This window comes from Littorina saxatilis, linkage group LG2 (assembly GCF_037325665.1).
Source record: "Littorina saxatilis isolate snail1 linkage group LG2, US_GU_Lsax_2.0, whole genome shotgun sequence".
NCBI lineage: Eukaryota > Metazoa > Mollusca > Gastropoda > Littorinimorpha > Littorinidae > Littorina > Littorina saxatilis.
The window spans coordinates 103,621,239-103,644,346 of NC_090246.1; the positions used below are offsets into that span (position 1 = coordinate 103,621,239).

Genomic DNA, 23,108 nt, shown 5'->3' on the forward strand with positions numbered 1-23,108 from the left:
GCTCTGCATAGGAGGCGGGCAAGGCTGTTCGCTATTGGTATGTATCGCTGCTCTGCACAGGAGGCGGGCAAGGCTGTTCACTATTGGTATGTTTCACCGCTCTGCACAGGAGGCGGGCAAGGCTGTTCACTATTGGTATGTTTCACCGCTCTGCACAGGAGGTGGGCAAGGCTGTTTACCAGTGGTATGTTTCACCGCTCTGCACAGGAGGCGGGCAAGGCTGTTCACTATTAATATGTTTCACCGCTCTGCACAGGAGGCGGGCAAGGCTGTTCACTATTGGTATGTTTTGCCGCTCTGCACAGGAGGCGGGCAAGGCTGTTCACTATTGGTATGTTTCACCGCTCTGCACAGGAGGCGGGCAAGGCTGTTCACTATTGGTATGTTTTGCCGCTCTGCACAGGAGGCGGGCAAGGCTGTTCACTATTGGTATGTTTCGCCGCTCTGCACAGGAGGCGGGCAAGGCTGTTCACTATTGGTATGTTTCGCCGCTCTGCACAGGAGGCGGGCAAGGCTGTTCACTATTGGTATGTTTCGCCGCTCTGCACAGGAGGCGGGCAAGGCTGTTCACTATTGGTATGTTTCTAGGTGAAAGGATCCTGTTATCCTACATACGTTAGACCTGGACTGACAGATATGTGGAGCTATACATGTAAAAAGGTGTTTGTCTTTAAAACATAAAGCACTAAACACCAACAAAAAAGACACACAAAATGCTCACGACCTTTACGCAGGTGGAGCAGACAACTCGTGGCCACAAGATTTCATCAGTGCAACAACTTTGGTACAGTGTACCTGCGATGAAGGAACACCCTGTGGAACAGCCCAAAGTGTCCCTGCATTGCCGATGGCCTGTCATGACAGGTATACCTTGGTGAAGTTTATAGACTAAGGGACAAGAAAAGTCGTCCCCTCTTGGTAGGTGTCCTCTGAACGGAGGGGCCTCACATTGCAGGTACATCTGTACTTCACCCAAATGTTGGCTATTTTCAGGAACCTGTTTGTGTCAGAGGTACCTCAGAAGCCTTCCTTGGATTTTGTGTTGACTCAGTGTTGCAGACGATAATGAGGATGGACAACCACAGTACCATTCTGATGCAATCTTATTTTCAAGGATCCATTCCTCTCCGTGTAAATAGTCATGCTGAGAGAGGATGTTTTATATCGCCTATTTTGTTTTTCGGAAGACGGGTTCATTGCCTCCCTAATGATTAGATTTTAAGAAGACTTTAAAAAAAAAATTCTATTCTGAGTTTAAAAGAAGTGGAATAGCAATTATATAAACCATAATGCATATATGATCATGAGGATAAAGGAGAGTACGTAGGAGGATGAATGTGAGGGTGCTGGTATGGATATGTGTGGTTGGGTTATGTGTGCATTGATGTGTACTTTTATGTGCCTATGTGTTCTGAGAGTGTTGTTTTTATGTGATGTTATACACGAGCCAAAATAAAAATGTCTGTTTGTTACACTCAGACAATAAAGTTTTATTGAGTTGAATTGTACAGCACCACAGATGTGGCCAAGCTCAGTTTGACTTGGGACAAGAGCTTCTCTCCACTTGAATACACCAACAGTCAACACCACAGATGTGGCCAAGCGTTGACTTGGGACAAGAGCTTCTCTCCACTTGAATACACCAACAGTCAACACCACAGATGTGGCCAAGCGTTGACTTGGGACAAGAGCTTCTCTCCACTTGAATACACCAACAGTCAACACCACAGATGTGGCCAAGCGTTGACTTGGGACAAGAGCTTCTCTCCACTTGAATACACCAACAGTCAACACCACAGATGTGGCCAAGCGTTGACTTGGGACAAGAGCTTCTCTCCACTTGGATACACCAACAGTCAGCACCATAAAGCTCATCTCAATCACACTGTATTCCCCTCCCACCACCATAAAGCTCATCTCAATCACACTGTATTCCCCTCCCACCACCATAAAGCTCATCTCAATCACACTGTATTCCCCTGACACCACCATAAAGCTCATCTCAATCACACTGTATTCCCCTCCCACCACCATAAAGCTCATCTCAATCACACTGTATTCCCCTCCCACCACCATAAAGCTCATCTCAATCATACTGTATTCCCCTCCCACCACCATAAAGCTCATCTCAATCACACTGTATTCCCCTCCCACCACCATAAAGCTCATCTCAATCACACTGTATTCCCCTCCCACCACCATAAAGCTCATCTCAATCACACTGTATTCCCCTCCCACCACCATAAAGCTCATCTCAATCACACTGTATTCCCCTCCCACCACCATAAAGCTCATCTCAATCACACTGTATTCCCCTCCCACCACCATAAAGCTCATCTCAATCACACTGTATTCCCCTCCCACCACCATAAAGCTCATCTCAATCACACTGTATTCCCCTCCCACCACCATAAAGCTCATCTCAATCACACTGTATTCCCCTCCCACCACCATAAAGCTCATCTCAATCACACTGTATTCCCCTGACACCACCATAAAGCTCATCTCAATCACACTGTATTCCCCTCCCACCACCATAAAGCTCATCTCAATCACACTGTATTCCCCTGACACCACCATAAAGCTCATCTCAATCACACTGTATTCCCCTCCCACCACCATAAAGCTCATCTCAATCACACTGTATTCCCCTGACACCACCATAAAGCTCATCTCAATCACACTGTATTCCCCTCCCACCACCATAAAGCTCATCTCAATCACACTGTATTCCCCTGACACCACCATAAAGCTCATCTCAATCACACTGTATTCCCCTCCCACCACCATAAAGCTCATCTCAATCACACTGTATTCCCCTGACACCACCATAAAGCTCATCTCAATCACACTGTATTCCCCTGACACCACCATAAAGCTCATCTCAATCACACTGTATTCCCCTCCCACCACCATAAAGCTCATCTCAATCACACTGTATTCCCCTCCCACCACCATAAAGCTCATCTCAATCACACTGTATTCCCCTGACACCACCATAAAGCTCATCTCAATCACACTGTATTCCCCTGACACCACCATAAAGCTCATCTCAATCACACTGTATTCCCCTGACACCACCATAAAGCTCATCTCAATCACACTGTATTCCCCTCCCACCACCATAAAGCTCATCTCAATCACACTGTATTCCCCTGACACCACCATAAAGCTCATCTCAATCACACTGTATTCCCCTGACACCACCATAAAGCTCATCTCAATCACACTGTATTCCCCTCCCACCACCATAAAGCTCATCTCAATCACACTGTATTCCCCTCCCACCACCATAAAGCTCATCTCAATCACACTGTATTCCCCTGACACCACCATAAAGCTCATCTCAATCACACTGTATTCCCCTGACACCACCATAAAGCTCATCTCAATCACACTGTATTCCCCTCCCACCACCATAAAGCTCATCTCAATCACACTGTATTCCCCTCCCACCACCATAAAGCTCATCTCAATCACACTGTATTCCCCTCCCACCACCATAAAGCTCATCTCAATCACACTGTATTCCCCTCCCACCACCATAAAGCTCATCTCAATCACACTGTATTCCCCTCCCACCACCATAAAGCTCATCTCAATCACACTGTATTCCCCTCCCACCACCATAAAGCTCATCTCAATCACACTGTATTCCCCTCCCACCACCCCCTTTCCTGACAACATAGATTGTCTTGCATGCAAGACCCTTTATCAAGCAAAATGTTATTTTTCGGGTAAAGAGATGGCAAACTCAGACAGGTGGAAGGTACGCACAAATTACACACACTTGAAGACCGGACTCCACTGTATAGCAGTGCCTTCAGCTAGCTTACCTTGGCAGACTGTCTTCTTGGGTCTCTTCTTTAACACGGGACGGGATGAGCCGTCCTCAAACTCGTTGGCAGTGTGGTAGCTGCTGATGTCGCTGTCGTATGAGCTCAGTGACGCATAGTCTGCAAAGAGAACAGTAATGTTATACGGCATTGTGTGCAAAGAGAACAGTAATGTTATACGGCATAGTCTGCAAAGAGAACAGTAATGTTATACGGCATAGTCTGCAAAGAGAACAGTAATGTTATACGGCATTGTGTGCTGAATCAGAGACTTTATTTATTAATGCCAAGAAAAAGCCAGTGTTTACTGATCCTATTTTGTTGCCACTGATTTAAATTGTTCATCATTTTTGTAGGTGGAAAATTAACAAGTCGCGTAAGGCGAAAATACAACATTTAGTCAAGTAGCTGTCGAACTCACAGAATGAAACTGAACGCAATGCAACGCAGCAAGACCGTATACTCGTAGCATCGTCTGTCCACCGCTCATGGCAAAGGCAGTGAAATTGACAAGAAGAGCGGGGTAGTAGTTGCGCTGAGAAGGATAGCACGCTTTTCTGTACCTCTCTTCGTTTTAACTTTCTGAGCGTGTTTTCAATCCAAACATATCATATCTATATGTTTTTGGAATCAGGAACCGACAAGGAATAAGATGAAAGTGTTTTTAAATTGATTTCGAAAATTTAATTTTGATCATAATTTTTATATTTTTAATTTTCAGAGCTTGTTTTTAATCCAAATATAACATATTTATATGTTTTTGGAATCAGAAAATGATGGAGAATAAGATGAACGTAAATTTGGATCGTTTTATAAAAAAAATTTTTTTTTTACAATTTTCAGATTTTTAATGACCAAAGTCATTAATTTTTAAGCCACGAAGCTAAAATGCAATACCAAAGTTCGGGCTTCGTCGGAGATTACTTGACCAAAATTTCAACCAATTTGGTTGAAAAATGAGAGCGTGACAGTGCCGCCTCAACTTTCACGAAAAGCCGGATATGACGTCATCAAAGACATTTATCAAAAAAATGAAAAAAACGTCTGAGGATATCATACCCAGGAACTCTCATGTCAAATTTCATAAAGATCGGTCCAGTAGTTTAGTCTGAATCGCTCTACACACACACACAGACAGACAGACAGACACACACACACACATACACCACGACCCTCGTCTCGATTCCCCCCTCTATGTTAAAACATTTAGTCAAAACTTGACTAAATGTAAAAAGAAAATATTACTAAGAAATAATTTTTTGTGACAGATGTTACAATCAACAAGTGTTTTGGCATATTTAACTGACCAAACAAACCTACAAACATTTGCTTTTCCCTCTCTTTTCAATACCTAACCCTCTGTAAAAAGTTCTCAGTGCATACTAGCGATTAAAAGCGAATCTAAAGGAAAGGTCTCTTGGGAAAAAGGCACCTACACAGACACATGAAAATTAAAGCATACATGTATACATAAATAGTACTGCTGTTTGGTTTCCAGCTGATACAGTGTAAGTAACACAAACACAAAATAGTGTGGGCGTTTTGCAAAAACAATGAGGAGAGCTGAAATAGTATAAGTTACACAAACACAAGATAAGGTGGGTGTTTTGCAAAAATAACGATCAAAGCTGATACTGAATAAGTTACACAAACACAAGATAAGGTGGGTGTTTTGCAAAAATAACGATTAGAGCTGTGCATTTAATTAATCAAAGAAACAAAATTAAAAGAGGAAAGCATATAATCAACAAAACAGACAAACAAACAAACAAACAAACAGACAAACAAACAAACAAACAGACAAACAAACAAACAAACAAACAAACAGACAAACAAACAAACAAACAAACAAACAAACAGACAAACAAACAAACAAACAAACAGACAGACAGACAAACAAACAAACAAACAAACAAACAAACAGACAGACAAACAGCAAAAAAACCGACACGACTGCACCACACACCTCCATCGGTCAAGGTGCGGTCAGATTCAGACCCACTGTCCACAGAAACAGTGCTGGTTTTCTCTGCTGCTTTCTTCTTCTGGGTGGCAGCAGCCCGGGTGGCCTGTGCGTTGCTCAACTCTGTCGTTTTCTCGGGCATAATGTCCGTCTCTTCAATGCCTGTACATATAGCCAGTTTAGTTTAGAACATTCAACAACAATTTGCCTGTACAGAAAGAACGTTATCTTAACATCCCGAGGTCAGAAAGAACTTGCACCAAATGTGTATCACAAGACATAGGTGATGAATTCCATTATTTATTTGTCTGTGATTTTTTCAAAGAAGAAAGAGCTGAGTTGTTACCACCTTACTATTGGAAAAAACCGAATGCACTTAAATTTAAAAAGTTGTTTGCTACTAAGAAAAAGAAATTGCTAAAGAATATTTTGGACTTTATTAATAGAATTTGTAACAGTTTTTCATAATTTTTTATTTTTTTATTCACTAGATTAGCAAAAGCATATATCATGATTGTATTGATTGTATTTATTGTTCAAAATGCCCCCATGGGTTATGGACTAATAAAACTTGAACTTGAACTTGAACTTGCCAGCATGCAACAAATTCACTGAGTCCAGGCCATATACGTTCAATGTGTATATATCTCTCAGTCAGCAAAAATTGTATGAGCGACGATGCTAATCTGAGTACAGGTAAGCTTGGCTTTTAATTTCTCTCTCATACTCTACTGCCAGAGGCATTTATGTGCTGTCAAACAGTATTTGTACATAAGGTTCATCTTGTGTATAGAATAGATTCTGATCCTCAGAGAACCAGCTGAAGTAAAGAGCCCTTTCTTTTTCTCACACAAAAAAAAACAAAAGTGACAAACAACAACAACAACAACATTCCACAACAACAACAACAACAACATTCCAGCGCCAAAAAGCAAAGCAACAAACAAACAAACATAATTTCCACAAACACACAACACTAGTTCAAAACTCAACACACAAAGTTCAGACAATTGAAATGACTGACCTAGTGCCTTCAAGAGTTCCCTGGTGTCTTTGAGCCACGCCTGTTTGGAGGCCAGGTTCCCGGTCTGCAGGCTGTGTCTTTCGGTGGTGGAAGACGCGAACCATAGTTCAAAGCGGCGCTCGTCCTCTGTCACGTTCTCGTTCAACTGGACATTCCCAAGCTGAAACAAAAATAAGAGAGAGAAGTCCTTCACTGTGGGGAGGCCGAATAACCACAAGTACTGGCCATTATGACATCGGTATCGGTAAAGCTGCTGCATTGGTGACTCGGATGACTTTACAGATTGACCCAGCCACTGAAAACAGCATCATACACAGTAAGATTTTTAAAGATATCCTGGCAATTCATACCTGACGACAGTATTTTATGCACGAAAAATTGCGCGTGGAAAAAATATGCACTGCGCGTCATGTAAGTAACATGCTATGTGGGCAACAACTTAAGCTCCACACACATGGAAACATGAAGAAGGAGGAGAAGCAGGATCAAGACTGGCCCGTATGATGAACACACCCTTGATATGTCAGATCATATAGACCATTATTTGGTCTATGGTCTGGTTCAAGGCTCTGTCATGACATCAAAACGGACACTGAATAACCACTGTAAAGATAGTCAACTAATCAAGGCTCTGTCATGACATCAAAACGGACGCTGAATCAGTAACCATTGTAAAGATAGTCAACTAATCAAGGCTCTGTCATGAAATCAAAACGGACACTGAATAACCACTGTAAAGATAGTCAACTAATCAAGGCTCTGTCATGACATCAACACGGACACTGAATAACCACTGTAAAGATAGTCAACTAATCAAGGCTCTGTCATGACATCAAAACGGACGCTGAATCAGTAACCATTGTAAAGATAGTCAACTAATCAAGGCTCTGTCATGAAATCAAAACGGACACTGAATAACCACTGTAAAGATAGTCAACTAATCAAGGCTCTGTCATGACATCAAAACGGACACTGAATAACCACTGTAAAGATAGTCAACTAATCAAGGGCTCTGTCATGACATCAAAACTTGACGGACACTGAATAACCACTGTAAAGATAATCAACTAATCAAGGCTCTGTCATGAAATCAAAACGGACACTGAATAACCACTGTAAAGATAGTCAACTAATCAAGGCTCTGTCATGACATCAACACGGACACTGAATAACCACTGTAAAGATAGTCAGATTCAAGGCTCTGTCATGACATCAAAACGGACACTGAATAACCACTGCAAAGATAGTCAGGTTCAAGGCTCTGTCATGACATCAACACGGACACTGAATAACCACTGTAAAAACAGTCAACTAATCAAGGCAAGCGGTGGCACACAAAACTCCGAGACTGCATGACTTAGCGGCAAGGCCATCAAAAGCGGCTACAAATGAGTGCTCTATCATCAGTTTACCTACCTCTCGTACTACACCTCCCGTATGATACACGGGCACACAGCTTACTTCAACACTTCGTTACCGCCGGTACAACCGGCATCCAGGTGCACAAAGTATAATCCACAGGAAATAAATCACAGGAGCCAGCATGGAAAAGATCCTTTTTCCAGACAGCCCTGGTCACAGGTGACTTCCCTCCAGCACAGAGACAGCCGCACACACTCGACGAGAAAATTAAATCCATCCGTCTACAAAAGAACAGTCACCATATATATATAATCCACACAGACGATGACAAGACACACTGAAAGAAGAGGAGCCGGGCAACAAAGCTGTCAGTCCAGTCCCCAGAAAACCAGCATGCACTCCGCCTCCACTGAGAGCGCTGTACTGTGTATATAGCAGAACCAGGAGCTCTAAGCATCCCCTCTTGTTGTGTTTGTGGGGCCCATGCAGTCGCCAGTGCAAGGACTTGTATTGCCTTCCGCTTGACAACCCTACAGTAGCCTCGTGCAACCGTGCCAAACTTGACACCCAGCTAGTACAGTAAGAGGGAGCCAGGTACTGCAAAGGTGTGACTGTACAGACCACCAGGTAGGGGGTACATGCATCTCAGAGAGTACAAGGAACTTAGTCGATAAATATCGACAGGGGGCCGACAAATGGTTTAAATGGGAAATGTGTGTATATGGGTGTGGGTTTGAAACAAACAAACAAACCAACCCATGTGAACCCCGGGCCGCAGGCCTTCGATGTAGTGATTGAAAAAAAAGGATGTTCTCAAATGGTTCAATTCTCATTTGGTCTGATTCTCAAATGGTACCGGTATACTTCCCCCCCCCCCTGGCCGCAGGCCCAGGAGTAAAATTTTATAGACACTGACCTTCTTCCCAGGGGTCATTGACCCAGTTTTAGCTATGAGAGGTGGTTCGCCCAGAGGCGGTCTCTTTGATGTCTTGAGAGGAAACTTGGCCAGGGTAGTACATGCACCAGAACTGGTGGACACCAAGGACAAACATGAAATCGAAGCAGTTTGCTTTCAGAGGGAACGGTCGTCAGCAACTCAAACTTCTCTGTTTTCTTTTTTTAAGAAAATCTGACTTTCTTTGTGGCCCCCTGACTCCGCCCCCCTCCCTCTGTAAGGACCCCCCTCCATAAGGACCGATTTTTGTCAACATTTTAAAGGTCGCTAGAGAGGGGTTTCACTGTATGACCTAACCGCTACTGGCAGACGGCCTCAATCTTCACGCGCAAAGACGAGATTAATAGGTGCTCGGTTTTGGTATTTTGAATTACATTACATTAAACCTTTGTTGGGTTTCATGGTCATGGCAACAGCCATAATAATATTACATGATGTATAATATCATATTTCAGCATATGTGAATTACATGTCATCATACTAAACTGTCATACATTTTTATTCCTACATTATTCTGATTGATCACAACCAAACCTACTATCATTGGACACATCCAAATGCAAGCGCCTGTTCTTGACAATTTCCCTCTGATCTAAATATAAAATCAGTGCAATTTCCTGGGTCGGGCTTTGCCACAGACACTCACGGTTTGGCCTGTAGGTAAAATGTACAATGTATTTTCTGATTTGTGCACAAAAGCTTTTTTTCTTTTTTCTTTTTTTTTAACATAACAATGTTTAATGTCACTGTATGTTTAAAAGACCATGGTCATATTTGTAAAAACAATGTTAAATTAGAAAATAAATAACATTTTGGTTCATGATTTTTCCTACACCTGTGCTGAAAATAAGAAATAAAAATGTCGGTATATAAGTCGCTCAAATACAAGTAGGTATGAATGGCTCGGTTTGAGTTTGTTGCAGTTGACCCTGCACAATGCGACCTATCATGTTTTTGCGATTTTGCCGTCACCCCTCCCATAGGGTGACGTATTTCACAACTTCCTGTGTTACACAAACTCTGTGATGACTCACCAATTTTGACTTTACTCCTCCCATAGGGTGACGGATTTCACAACTTTCTACAGATGAACAATGTTGCCTCCACCCCTCCCATAGGGTGACGGATGTCACAACTTCCTGTGTACACAAACTGATGACGTATTTCACAACAAAATGGCGCTGCCCATGGTCAACCTCGAAACTATCCGTATAGAATGGGGGCGTCCTCGCCCCCATAACAAGTCACACCGCACGTGATGCCACTAGGACCTTTTCCCCTGAACATCCTCTGTTGTCTTTTTTGTCTCGTTTTCCTGAGGTTCAGGTTGGTCAAAAGTGCACTGAGATTTTGGGGGCGGGAGGGTTTATGTGGGCGGCGTTTTCCTCAAAATGTTCAAAAGATATGCCTAAACATGACTAACATGTGCATGGTGTTTTCAGCATGTATAGAGTTATCCAAAACTGATTACATAAGATCAGCGTACAGGGTGACAGTTTATTCACCCCCAAACTGTAATAGCCAGGTCAACATCCCTGGTGCTAGGGAGTTTAGTGACAGCCGGCATGCAGGCCAACTCAGTAATGTACTGGCATTGACAGCAAACTTCTGTAACACTAGAGTATTTTTGTAATGTTTTTCCAACCGATCTGATACTCCCACCCAAATACGTACAGCCTTGGATCACTGAAAGGAATATTTTGTGTCTGCATTTTTTCGCACTACTGTATATTGTACGGATGATGCATTCATACGCTACAAGGTTAGGCTACCTCGTGAGCTATCTGGCAGCGGACAGTTCTAATGATCGTGAGCTATCTGGCAGCGGACAGTTCTAATGATCGTGAGCTATCTGGCAGCGGACAGTTCTAATGAAAATGTATAGTATGTGCTCCTTCCCCACTTTTGTGCGTCCACTAATCTTCTTAATGATCCCGGGGCCATTCGACTTTTAAAGGACAAACTTTCAAGCGAAAACCTCCTCGCGTAAACTTGAATCCAACTTCCACAATGACCGTGAGAGCTGCTGAACTCAGGCCTCGCACTCTTGAGGGGTAAAAGCGATTCACAGGGCAGGGAGCAAGCGCACAGCATGCATAGCGTAAGCATAGCTGAGGGGGCATTGTCTAACGCTGTGTACGCCACGTGTGTGTGTATGTCTGCCTCTCGTACCTGGCATCTCGTACCTGTAACTGTACACACCCGACAACTACTGACTTCTCAGTAACTAAGTCTACTGTTTATACCTGCTGCTGCTCAAGGCTGGTTCCTGGACCTGTGTGCATGTAGTGTGTAATTACGTGCACTGTAGACACACTGCGGACCTGTGTGCATGTAGTGTGTAATTACGTGCACTGTAGACACACCGCGGATCTGTATGCATGTAGTGTGTAATTACGTGCACTGTAGACACACCGCGGACCTGTGTGCATGTAGTGTGTAATTACATGCACTGTAGACACACCGCGGACCTGTGTGCATGTAGTGTGTAATTACGTGCACTGTAGACACACCGCGGACCTGTGTGCATGTAGTGTGTAATTACATGCACTGTAGACACACCGCGGACCTGTGTGCATGTAGTGTGTAATTACGTGCACTGTAGACACACCGCGGACCTGTGTGCATGTAGTGTGTAATTACGTGCACTGTAGACACACCGCGGACCTGTGTGCATGTAGTGTGTAATTACGTGCACTGTAGACACACTGCGGACCTGTGTGCATGTAGTGTGTAATTACGTGCACTGTAGACACACCGCGGACCTGTATGCATGTAGTGTGTAATTACATGCACTGTAGACACACCGCGGACCTGTGTGCATGTAGTGTGTAATTACGTGCACTGTAGACACACCGCGGACCTGTGTGCATGTAGTGTGTAATTACGTGCACTGTAGACACACCGCGGACCTGTGTGCATGTAGTGTGTAATTACATGCACTGTAGACACACCGCGGACCTGCGTGCATGTAGTGTGTAATTATGTGTAGTGTGTAATTACGTGTAGTGTGTAATCACGTGTAGTGTGTAATCACGTGTAGTGTGTAATTACGTGCACTGTAGACACACTGCGATACTGTGTGCATGTAGTGTGTAATCACGTGTAGTGTGTAATAAGGTGTAGTGTGTAATTACGTGTAGTGTGTAATCACGTGTAGTGTGTAATTACGTGCACTGTAGACACACCGCGGACTGATGTACAGGGGAACCCCCCTCATAATAATATAATCAATCAATCAATATAAGACCTCCAGAAATCTAAGATAATCCGTTCTTAAAAAGAAGAGAGTCTTAACTTGAAATAGAGGTAAATTTACAAAGGCTATGAACAGAAATTGTGAGAAAAGAGAGTCTCTAAGGGAGAGAGTTTTAAAGTGGGGGGTCTTATAAGGAGGTTCCACTGTAGGCTATATAGAACTGAGGCACATAAAGGGAAGGTTCCACTGTAGGCTATATAGAACTGAGGCACATAAAGGGAAGGTTCCACTGTAGGCTATATAGAACTGAGGCACATAAAGGAAGGTTCCACTGTAGGCTATATAGAACTGAGGCACATAAAGGGAAGGTTCCACTGTAGGCTATATAGAACTGAGGCACATAAAGGGAAGGTTCCACTGTAGGCTATATAGAACTGAGGCACATAAAGGGAGGTTCCACTGTAGGCTATATAGAACTGAGGCACATAAAGGGAAGGTTCCACTGTAGGCTATATAGAACTGAGGCACATAAAGGGAAGGTTCCACTGTAGGCTATATAGAACTGAGGCACATAAAGGGAAGGTTCCACTGTAGGCTATATAGAACTGAGGCACATAAAGGGAAGGTTCCACTGTAGGCTATATAGAACTGAGGCACATAAAGGAAGGTTCCACTGTAGGCTATATAGAACTGAGGCACATAAAGGAAGGTTCCACTGTAGGCTATATAGAACTGAGGCACATAAAGGAAGGTTCCACTGTAGGCTATATAGAACTGAGGCACATAAAGGAAGGTTCCACTGTAGGCTATATAGAACTGAGGCACATAAAGGAAGGTTCCACTGTAGGCTATATAGAACTGAGGCACATAAAGGGAAGGTTCCACTGTAGGCTATATAGAACTGAGGCACATAAAGGGAAGGTTCCACTGTAGGCTATATAGAACTGAGGCACATAAAGGAAGGTTCCACTGTAGGCTATATAGAACTGAGGCACATAAAGGGAAGGTTCCACTGTAGGCTATATAGAACTGAGGCACATAAAGGAAGGTTCCACTGTAGGCTATATAGAACTGAGGCACATAAAGGAAGGTTCCACTGTAGGCTATATAGAACTGAGGCACACAGAGAGTGACTGACTGATGAAGCCGTTGGGCTGTAGGACTGACTGATGAAGCCGTTGGGCTGTATGTAAGCGCAGAGTTGACCTGATACAGGAGTGAGGAGACCGGCAGCAACGAACACCTGGTTTGCATGCTGCCGATACGAGGCCGGGAAAGGGGGGGGGGGGTGTTCGGGCCGGGGAGGGGGGGGGGGATGTTTGGGCCGGGGAGGGGGGGGGGGTGCCAAGGGCGTTATGGTTGAAGGGTAACGACTTATGTAAGTGCCATGATTAGTCTTGTGGCAGTCCTCAGACCTCGCTGACCTTTGTCTCATTTCCCGGTTACTGTTTTGTTATTGTGGCCCATTAGTAACACCATTAGTAACACCATTAGTAACACCCAACAAACCAGCAACTTTTCCACATCTCTCTATCGAGGAAACAATACCGGACAGGCGGATGGACAGACGCTGAGACCAGTGGACAGACAGATAGCTAGACCGACAGACAGATAGACCGACCGACAGACAGACAGACAGGCAGCCTCGGTTGATAACTTTGTTCACATATCGAATAGGCCTATTCGTCTATGATATCTGAAACTGAGTTGTGAAAAACAGATCAAAAGACTCACAAAAACGCATGCCAAAACCTGAATAAATGCAGCTTCTATGAATGTGGCCAAACCAAACCGAAATAGTGAAAACAGAGTACACCAAACATTTTTCTCACAAAGTAGACTTGCCAAAGAGAACTGCAGACACATTGGGACTTTAATCAGTATCAGGGAGGACTGAGGATATGATGAAGGTAGCAGACAGACAAACAGACAGACAGGCTGGTAGACGGATAGATACTGAGACACAGACACATACATACACATACTGAGAGAGAGAGAGAGAGAGAGAGAGAGAGAGAGAGAGAGAGAGAGAGAGAGAGAGAGAGAGAGAGAGAGAGAGAGAGAGAGAGAGAGAGAGAGAGAGAGAGAGAGAGAGAGAGAGAGAGAGAGAGAGAGAACGAACGAACGAACGAACGAACCAACTTTATTTTTCGAGGGTAATGGAGTAGATACAGCAAAGATCTTTTTTCATCCAGCCCTCGCCCAAGAGGGAATTAATTAAGCAGTGCATAATATAAAAGCAGGAGAAGAAGCAAAAAAACCCCATAAAAACATGGTTATTAAATCAGACAAAGAGAAAAAAAATGTTCATAGCATACATGCCAGAGAGAGAGAGAGAGAGATCACAGAGACAGAGAGAGACTGAGATAGAGAGACTGAGATAGAGAGCGAGAGATAGAGAGCGAGAGACAGAGAGAGCGACACACACACATACACACACAAGATCAAAAACACTCAAAATGTAATCAGATAAAGACAGGCAGATGGACAGACAAACCGCGAAACAAACAGACACACACGCAGGTGGCCGGCAGACAGACAAGAGTTGAAGCACTCAAGGCAGACAAGAGTTAAAGCACTCAAAGCAGACAAGAGTTAAAGCACTCAAAGCAGACAAGAGTTAAAGCACTCAAAGCAGACAAGAGTTAAAGCACTCAAGGCAGACAAGAGTTAAAGCACTCAAAGCAGACAAGAGTTAAAGCACTCAAAGCAGACAAGAGTTGAAGCACTCAAAGCAGACAAGAGTTGAAGCACTCAAAGCAGACAAGAGTTAAAGCACTCAAAGCAGACAAGAGTTAAAGCACTCAAAGCAGACAAGAGTTAAAGCACTCAAGGCAGACAAGAGTTAAAGCACTCAAAGCAGACAAGAGTTAAAGCACTCAAAGCAGACAAGAGTTGAAGCACTCAAAGCAGACAAGAGTTGAAGCACTCAAAGCAGACAAGAGTTGAAGCACTCAAAGCAGACAAGAGTTAAAGCACTCAAAGCAGACAAGAGTTAAAGCACTCAAAGCAGACAAGAGTTAAAGCACTCAAAGCAGACAAGAGTTAAAGCACTCAAGGCAGACAAGAGTTAAAGCACTCAAAGCAGACAAGAGTTGAAGCACTCAAAGCAGACAAGAGTTAAAGCACTCAAAGCAGACAAGAGTTAAAGCACTCAAAGCAGACAAGAGTTAAAGCACTCAAAGCAGACAAGAGTTAAAGCACTCAAAGCAGACAAGAGTTAAAGCACTCAAAGCAGACAAGAGTTAAAGCACTCAAAGCAGACAAGAGTTGAAGCACTCAAAGCAGACAAGAGTTAAAGCACTCAAAGCAGACAAGAGTTAAAGCACTCAAAGCAGACAAGAGTTAAAGCACTCAAAGCAGACAAGAGTTAAAGCACTCAAGGCAGACAAGAGTTAAAGCACTCAAAGCAGACAAGAGTTAAAGCACTCAAAGCAGACAAGAGTTAAAGCACTCAAGGCAGACAAGAGTTAAAGCACTCAAGGCAGACAAGAGTTAAAGCACTCAAGGCAGACACGAGTTAAAGCACTCAAGGCAGACAAGAGTTAAAGCACTCAAAGCAGACAAGAGTTAAAGCACTCAAGGCAGACAAGAGTTAAAGCACTCAAAGCAGACAAGAGTTAAAGCACTCAAAGCAGACAAGAGTTAAAGCACTCAAAGCAGACAAGAGTTAAAGCACTCAAAGCAGACAAGAGTTAAAGCACTCAAGGCAGACAAGAGTTAAAGCACTCAAGGCAGACAAGAGTTAAAGCACTCAAAGCAGACAAGAGTTAAAGCACTCAAAGCAGACAAGAGTTAAAGCACTCAAAGCAGACAAGAGTTAAAGCACTCAAAGCAGACAAGAGTTAAAGCACTCAAGGCAGACAAGAGTTAAAGCACTCAAGGCAGACAAGAGTTAAAGCACTCAAGGCAGACACGAGTTAAAGCACTCAAGGCAGACAAGAGTTAAAGCACTCAAAGCAGACAAGAGTTAAAGCACTCAAGGCAGACAAGAGTTAAAGCACTCAAAGCAGACAAGAGTTAAAGCACTCAAAGCAGACAAGAGTTAAAGCACTCAAAGCAGACAAGAGTTAAAGCACTCAAAGCAGACAAGAGTTAAAGCACTCAAGGCAGACACGAGTTAAAGCACTCAAGGCAGACAAGAGTTAAAGCACTCAAGGCAGACAAGAGTTAAAGCACTCAAAGCAGACAACAATGAAACCACTGAAAGCGCTCACCTCCACAACAGCCTTGAAGACAAACGAAGGCTGGTCAGCGGGAGAGTCCCCCTTCTTCCTCTTGGTGATGACCACCTTGTCCTTGAAGAGGAAGACGTGGCGCTCCTTGCCTCGCGTTGTGCTGGTGTCACTGTCCCACAGGATCACGTCATCCTGCCACCAATCAGTGAACAAATCAAAATTAGTAATTGCCACAGTAGTCAGTACCTTGGCCCGGAACAGCTGTTCTGCAACATGAATAGCTCGACATCTAGCTTATTGAAATGTTCCCATGCAGGCCCATCTACTGAGAATCCGGCACAGCTCTACGTATCTGATGAGCTAGCACAGTTTCTACCTTCACTGAACACCTCAGCTAAAATACACACGGAGACAATGGTCCAGGGATCAATCGTCGGCAACTGATGTATTAGATTGTGAAACAACCAGTCAGTCCAGATGGGAGTCGGTCAAGTGACACATGCAAAAAGACTGAACCAATGATTCTGAAAATAACCAATCGTTTTTGAGACTGTTTGTCAAATCATACCGTGTTTGTTGTGGAACATTGGCAGGCTCTTTGATTTTGGATTTCAGTCCAATGACCTGTTTTCTGCTCATTCTGGCCTAATCTTTACATGCATAACATTTCCTTCTCATTGTCCTCACATGTCTGATGAGTTGTCCGAGACTGCTGGCGTCACCAGGGAGACCCTCGATGTTGTGCAGGAGCTGTGTGTGCTTGACCTGCAGCTCGATGCTGGCCAGCATGGCAATGGCTCTCTCCAGGGACGTGCAGTCGTCGCCCGCCCTGGACGTGTAGCGCAGGATGTCCTTCAGCAGTGTCTGGTAGGACATGAGGCGAGAGATGGGGCACTCCAGCAGCCTGGGGAAGGTCAGCTCAGAGTCGCCGATGGAGCGGCTGTACTCCTGCAAGCAGGTCAAGAGGAGAAGGCGTGTGTGATGAAAGTGAGAAATTGAATGATTTATTTGGGGAGAAATACAAGAATGCTTGTTTGTTTGGTTTTTATTGTTGTCGTGTTTAGGTATTTTCTGACAATGCAGCAAACTGCACACGTTCCAGATCTTTTGGGTATCACTGACTTATCATATATAAGTTATTTGAGAACTCTCTCTTTTGAACAGATTTTGAGTTCGGTAACCCAAACAAGTTGCGCTTTAATGTTTTTGTTTTTTCCAAGTTTCTGTTCTCATCAGACATTGTTTGTACGTTTTGCGGGAAAAAAGCAAAACAGTGTTCATAGGCCAAAATTGGACTTTGTCTGTGCCGTCCTTGTGTTGGTGAGTGACTTTGTCTGTGCCGTCTTAGTGTTGGTGAGTGACTTTGTCTGTGCCGTCTTAGTGTTGGTGAGTGACTTTGTCTGTGCCGTCCTTGTGTTGGTGAGTGACTTTGTCTGTGCCGTCTTTGTGTTGGTGAGTGACTTTGTCTGTGCCGTCTTTGTGTTGGTGAGTGACTTTGTCTGTGCCGTCTTTGTGTTGGTGAGTGACTTTGTCTGTGCCGTCCTTGTGTTGGTGAGTGACTTTGTCTGTGCCGTCTTTGTGTTGGTGAGTGACTTTGTCTGTGCCGTCCTTGTGTTGGTGAGTGACTGTATCTGTGCCGTCCTTGTGTTGGTGAGAGACTGTATCTGTGCCGTCCTTGTGTTGGTGAGTACTGATTTCTTTTGTTTTTCAGCTGTTTTCACCCACAGTCATCTTCTTGTTTAGAAACTCTGTTTTCACCCACAGTCATCTTCTTGTTTAGAAACTCTGTTTTCACCCACAGTCATCTTCTTGTTTAGAAACTCTGTTTTCACCCACAGTCATCTTCTTTTTTTTTCCTTTTTTTTCGACCTCAGTTGCATGCAAGGCTGCTTCAAGTTCAACCCATCTTTTTTGCCTCTTTCGTCTTTTTTTTTTTTTTTTTTTTTTTTCTCTTTCTTTTTGGGCGGTGAGCATATCCTTCTTCATTGGTCTTTTTTTTTAATGAAATTTTAATTTTGTTTTCTTTTACATTACAGGTTACATTTCCATTAGATTACTTTTTAATTCAACAACAATTTAACTAATGTCTGCGTGTATGTGCGTGTGTGTGTGTGTGTGTGTGCGTGTGTGTGTGTGTGTGTGTGTGTTGTTGTTGTTGTTCCCATAATTCTGTTATATAATACATTTTCAGCGGGACAATACATAACAGGTTAATTAATCCAACGCTCGATAGACAAAGGCGAGAATTTACAAATTACCAATTACAGTACTAGTTTTCACCCTAACCCTAACCCTAAACCCTAACCCTAACGAACTGGATATAAACAGTCTCGCCTATTTGAATATAATGCAATACAGACTGCCATTAAAGCTCTATTATTGCGTGATACGGGTCAGGCCCGTTCTGATCATATGCCATTTATACAATTATCTCCACGCCAAATTCGCCTAAAGATGTTAAATTATGAGATAAAGGAGCCAAGCTCAGCTGGATTTTGGTCGAACAAATTAAATATTACATTAGAAGATAAACACTGGAAATTAGCTAACGAATGCTCGACAGAAACCCGTCTTCGTCTATTGCATTGGACAATTTTACACAATATATATCCCACCAATATTTTGCTACATAAGATGGGAATTCGTCAAACAAATCTTTGTCAGTATTGTAACGAAACCGACTTCATCGAGCACTTTTTTTGGCAGTGTAGAGCAGTGCAACCCATATGGCAGGAATGTCAAGGGTACATATTTAAATGTACAGGCAAAAATATAAAGTTAAGCTGCGAAGAGGCTCTTTTTGGGTATTTCACACGTGATATCCCCAGAGAGAAAACCTTCATAATTAATCACCTTATATTGATATCGAAAATGTGCATAAGCCAGTTTAAGTACGGAAATCCAAAAACTATCATGAAGATCTTATTTCAGAACCAAGCTCGAGTTCGAAATTTCTAGTAAAATTGAACTGTGTATAAGAATATAGATAACTAGTAGTATTGTGCTGTTAATGTAAAGTTATTTATATATGCACAGTCATCTTCTTGTTTAGAAACTCTGTTTTCACCCACAGTCATCTTCTTGTTTAGAAACTCTGTTTTCACCCACAGTCATCTTCTTGTTTTGAAACTCTGTTTTCCCCCACAGTCATCTTCTTGTTTAGAAACTTGTGTGTTACAAGCTATACATACTTACTCGGAGGAACTCTTGAGCTTCCTCGGTCTCTACAAAGACTTTTGTCGACAGCTGGTCCAGCCAGTAGGAAACGTACATGTTGAACTTCTTTTCCTGAAAAATATAGCATACCAGTTTGGATTCAGGAAGAAAATAGGGTTTAAATGATTCTAAGAAAAATCATAAACCTGTTCGCTGAATTTAGTGTGTCACTGATGTGAACATGTATGCACTACACACGCACATCCTGTTTTTTTCTCTTTTCTTCTGTTGTTCTTGGTTAAACAGTTTTTGCCCGTAAAAGCAAATTACCCAGGACGCCCCCCTAACGCACTACAGGCAGTGAATCAATCAATATGAGGCTTATATCGCGCGTATTCCGTGGGTACAGTTCTAAGCGCAGGGATTTTTTTTTTAATATTTTTTTTTTGTATGCAATTTATATCGGCGCACATATTCAAGGCGCAGGGATTTATTTATGCCGTGTGAGATGGAATTTTTTTTACACAATACATCACGCATTCACATCGGCCAGCAGATCGCAGCCATTTCGGCGCATATCCTACTTTTCACGGCCTATTATTCCAAGTCACACGGGTATTTTGGTGGACATTTTTATCTATGCCTATACAATTTTGCCAGGAAAGACCCTTTTGTCAATCGTCGTGGGATCTTTAATGTGCAACACCCCAATGTAGTGTACAACAGAGGGACCTCGGTTTTTCGTCTCATCCGAAAGACTAGCACTTGAACCCACCACCTAGGTTAGGAAAGGGGGGAGAAAATTGCTAACGCCCTGACCCAGGGTCGAACTCGCAACCTCTCGCTTCCGAGCGCAAGTGCGTTACCACTCGGCCACCCAGTCGTTACCACTCGGCCACCCAGTCCACTCGGCCACCCAGTCGTTACCACTCGGCCAGCCAGTGAAAGGGTAAATCAAGCTTGTGTATTTTGATACTTTTAATGTTTCATCTGTAAGCTGTGCAAAACAAGTGATGTATTATTTTAGAAGCTAGGAAAACATAGTCCTGATAAAGTGTACAGTTACTTTTCTTTCCAGGTGTTGCTCCATGTTATAATTATCCCTGTCACTGCTGTTATTATGTGATTCTTTTTATAACTGCCAATATGACATGACAGCGATCTTGTATATTCAAATCATATTCATTGTTGACTCATTTCAAATTCATTTTCAATGCAAACTGTTCAAACAAGAAACAGAGCACCCACCTTTACAAGAAACAGAGCACCCACCTTTACAAGAAACAGAGCACCCACCTTTACAAGAAACAGAGCACCCACCTTTACAAGAAACAGAGCACCCACCTTTACAAGAAACAGAGCACCCACCTTTACAAGAAAAGCATCACCGATGGTTCCAGGGTTGGCCACTGATGCCTCCAGTATTTTCAAAAACACACTAGAGACACAAAATTCAAGATGAAAAAAAGGATGCCTGTCAAAAACGGAAGCAAATCAAGAAAAAGAGGAACACAAAAAGTACCTGTGGTAGGCAACGTTTCAACATTTAAAAAGTGACAACTGTCATCAAATACTTTCACATTGGTGAAAACGAACCGTTAGTGATTTATTCCTTATAAACTATAAAACAAACTGCAACAAATTTATTGTCCAACTTAGCATAAATGATGTCACGATAAAAACATGCACATCACATTTTACATGAGATTGAGGCAGCGGGCAGTCACTGTGTTCAGATCTAGAAAAAGGAACCCCAACTGACCTAGTCTGCCCAAGTCTCCTCTATCTGTGGTCACACTGGTCACAGAAGTCACACAAAACACACAAGCTTTGTCCACACAAATACTGTATTTCATACCCCCCCCCCCCCCCCCCATTTTTTTTAAAATCACCATACCCATATGACTTACTCAGTATGAAAGTCCATGATGTCATTGAGATTGGAGAAAATGAGGTCACGCTTGTCCTTGAGAACGGACGGGGTGGAGCGACGACTCAGACGCTTGTAGTACGAGTCGATCACCTTCTTCAGGTCGCGGGTATACTCTCTCTCGCTCTCCACCAACTCTGTCACTGCATATCTGCTCAAAGGGAGACAACAACCAATGTGAAGGGAATTCTTGCTCCATTGACTTACCCTGTGTGGTATGCTAGTGCACTGATCTGTTTTGAGACTAGTGTGCTGGTCTCGTTGTGGGCTGAAGATTGTCAACTTTTCTACTGGTAAAAACCAAACGAGGAAGAATGTTGGGTACAAACGACTGTATTGGTGTGGAGTTTGGGGGTAACATTTAAGACAAGTATTTTGGTAAAACATTCAGTTGTGAGATAAGGGCGTAAAATAACCAGTGAAGATCACAGTCACAGTATCAAGAAAATATGTTGGGGTGAAAATATATTGGTTGAAAATCACAGAACAGGGCTTGTCCAAGATAATGTTATTAGTATGAGAATGTTGCTATATTAGTTCATCGACTTCTGATTCAAACATTTGATATATAAAATATAGATGCTGGGGCATGCAAAGAACAGCTCCACGCCAAACATGACACTCGTTCCAAAAATAAAGGAAAAACAAAGTGTCCTCCACAAAATGAACACACACATAAATATCAATTGTAGGGGTAGGATGGGGGCAAGTTCAATATTGGCGAACCAAAAACCAAAAACAAAGTAAGAGACAGAAGTACTTATTCGGCAACAAAGAAAACAAATCGCGTAAGGCGAAAATACAACATTTAGTCCAGCTCAGTCGAACTCACAGAATGAAACTGAACGCATTGCATTTTTTCCGCAATACCGTACACTCGTAGCATCGTCTGTCCACCGCTCGTGGCAAAGGCAGTGAAATCTCTATTCTTTTTAACTCTCTGAACGTGTTTTTAATCCAAACATATCATATCTATATGTTTTTGGAATCAGGAACGGACAAGGAATAAGATGAAATTGTTTTTAAATCGATTTCGGAAATTTAATTTTAATCATAATTTTTATATTTTTAATTTTCAGAGCTTGTTTTTAATCCGAATATAACATAATTATATGTTTTTGGAATCAGAAAATGATGAAGACTACGATAAACGTAATTTTGGATCGTTTTATAAAAAAATAATTTTAATTACAATTTTCAGATTTGTAATGACCAAAGTCATCAATTAATTTTTAAGCCTCCAAGCTAAAATGCAATACCAAAGTCCGGCCTTCGTCGAAGATTGCTTTGCCAAAATTTCAATCAATTTCAAGTTATTGAAAAATGAGGGTGTGACAGTGCCGCCTCAACTTTTACAAAATGCCGGATATGACGTCATCAAAGACATTTATCGAAAAAATGAAACAAACGTCTGGGGATATTCTACCCAGGAACTCTCACGAAAAATGTCATACAGATCGGTCGAGTAGTTTACTTTGAATCGCTCTACACACACACACACACAC

At 42.7% G+C, this 23,108-nt stretch overlaps 1 protein-coding gene across 4 annotated transcripts in view; it reads right to left on the reverse strand.

Moving 5' to 3' along the window:
• LOC138960402 (obscurin-like) overlaps positions 1-23,108 on the reverse strand; it is a 228,546-nt gene that overhangs the window by 119,365 nt on the left and 86,073 nt on the right. For all 4 annotated transcript variants that reach the window (XM_070332306.1, XM_070332305.1, XM_070332307.1 and 1 more), the window contains 8 exons: positions 21,584-21,754; positions 21,042-21,111; positions 19,713-19,805; positions 17,205-17,465; positions 16,557-16,709; positions 6,824-6,983; positions 5,803-5,961; positions 3,837-3,956 (listed from right to left, as the gene is read on the reverse strand). In XM_070332306.1, the coding sequence (XP_070188407.1) occupies positions 3,837-3,956; positions 5,803-5,961; positions 6,824-6,983; positions 16,557-16,709; positions 17,205-17,465; positions 19,713-19,805; positions 21,042-21,111; positions 21,584-21,754 (1,187 nt within the window). The remainder of the gene's footprint in view (positions 1-3,836; positions 3,957-5,802; positions 5,962-6,823; positions 6,984-16,556; positions 16,710-17,204; positions 17,466-19,712; positions 19,806-21,041; positions 21,112-21,583; positions 21,755-23,108) is intronic.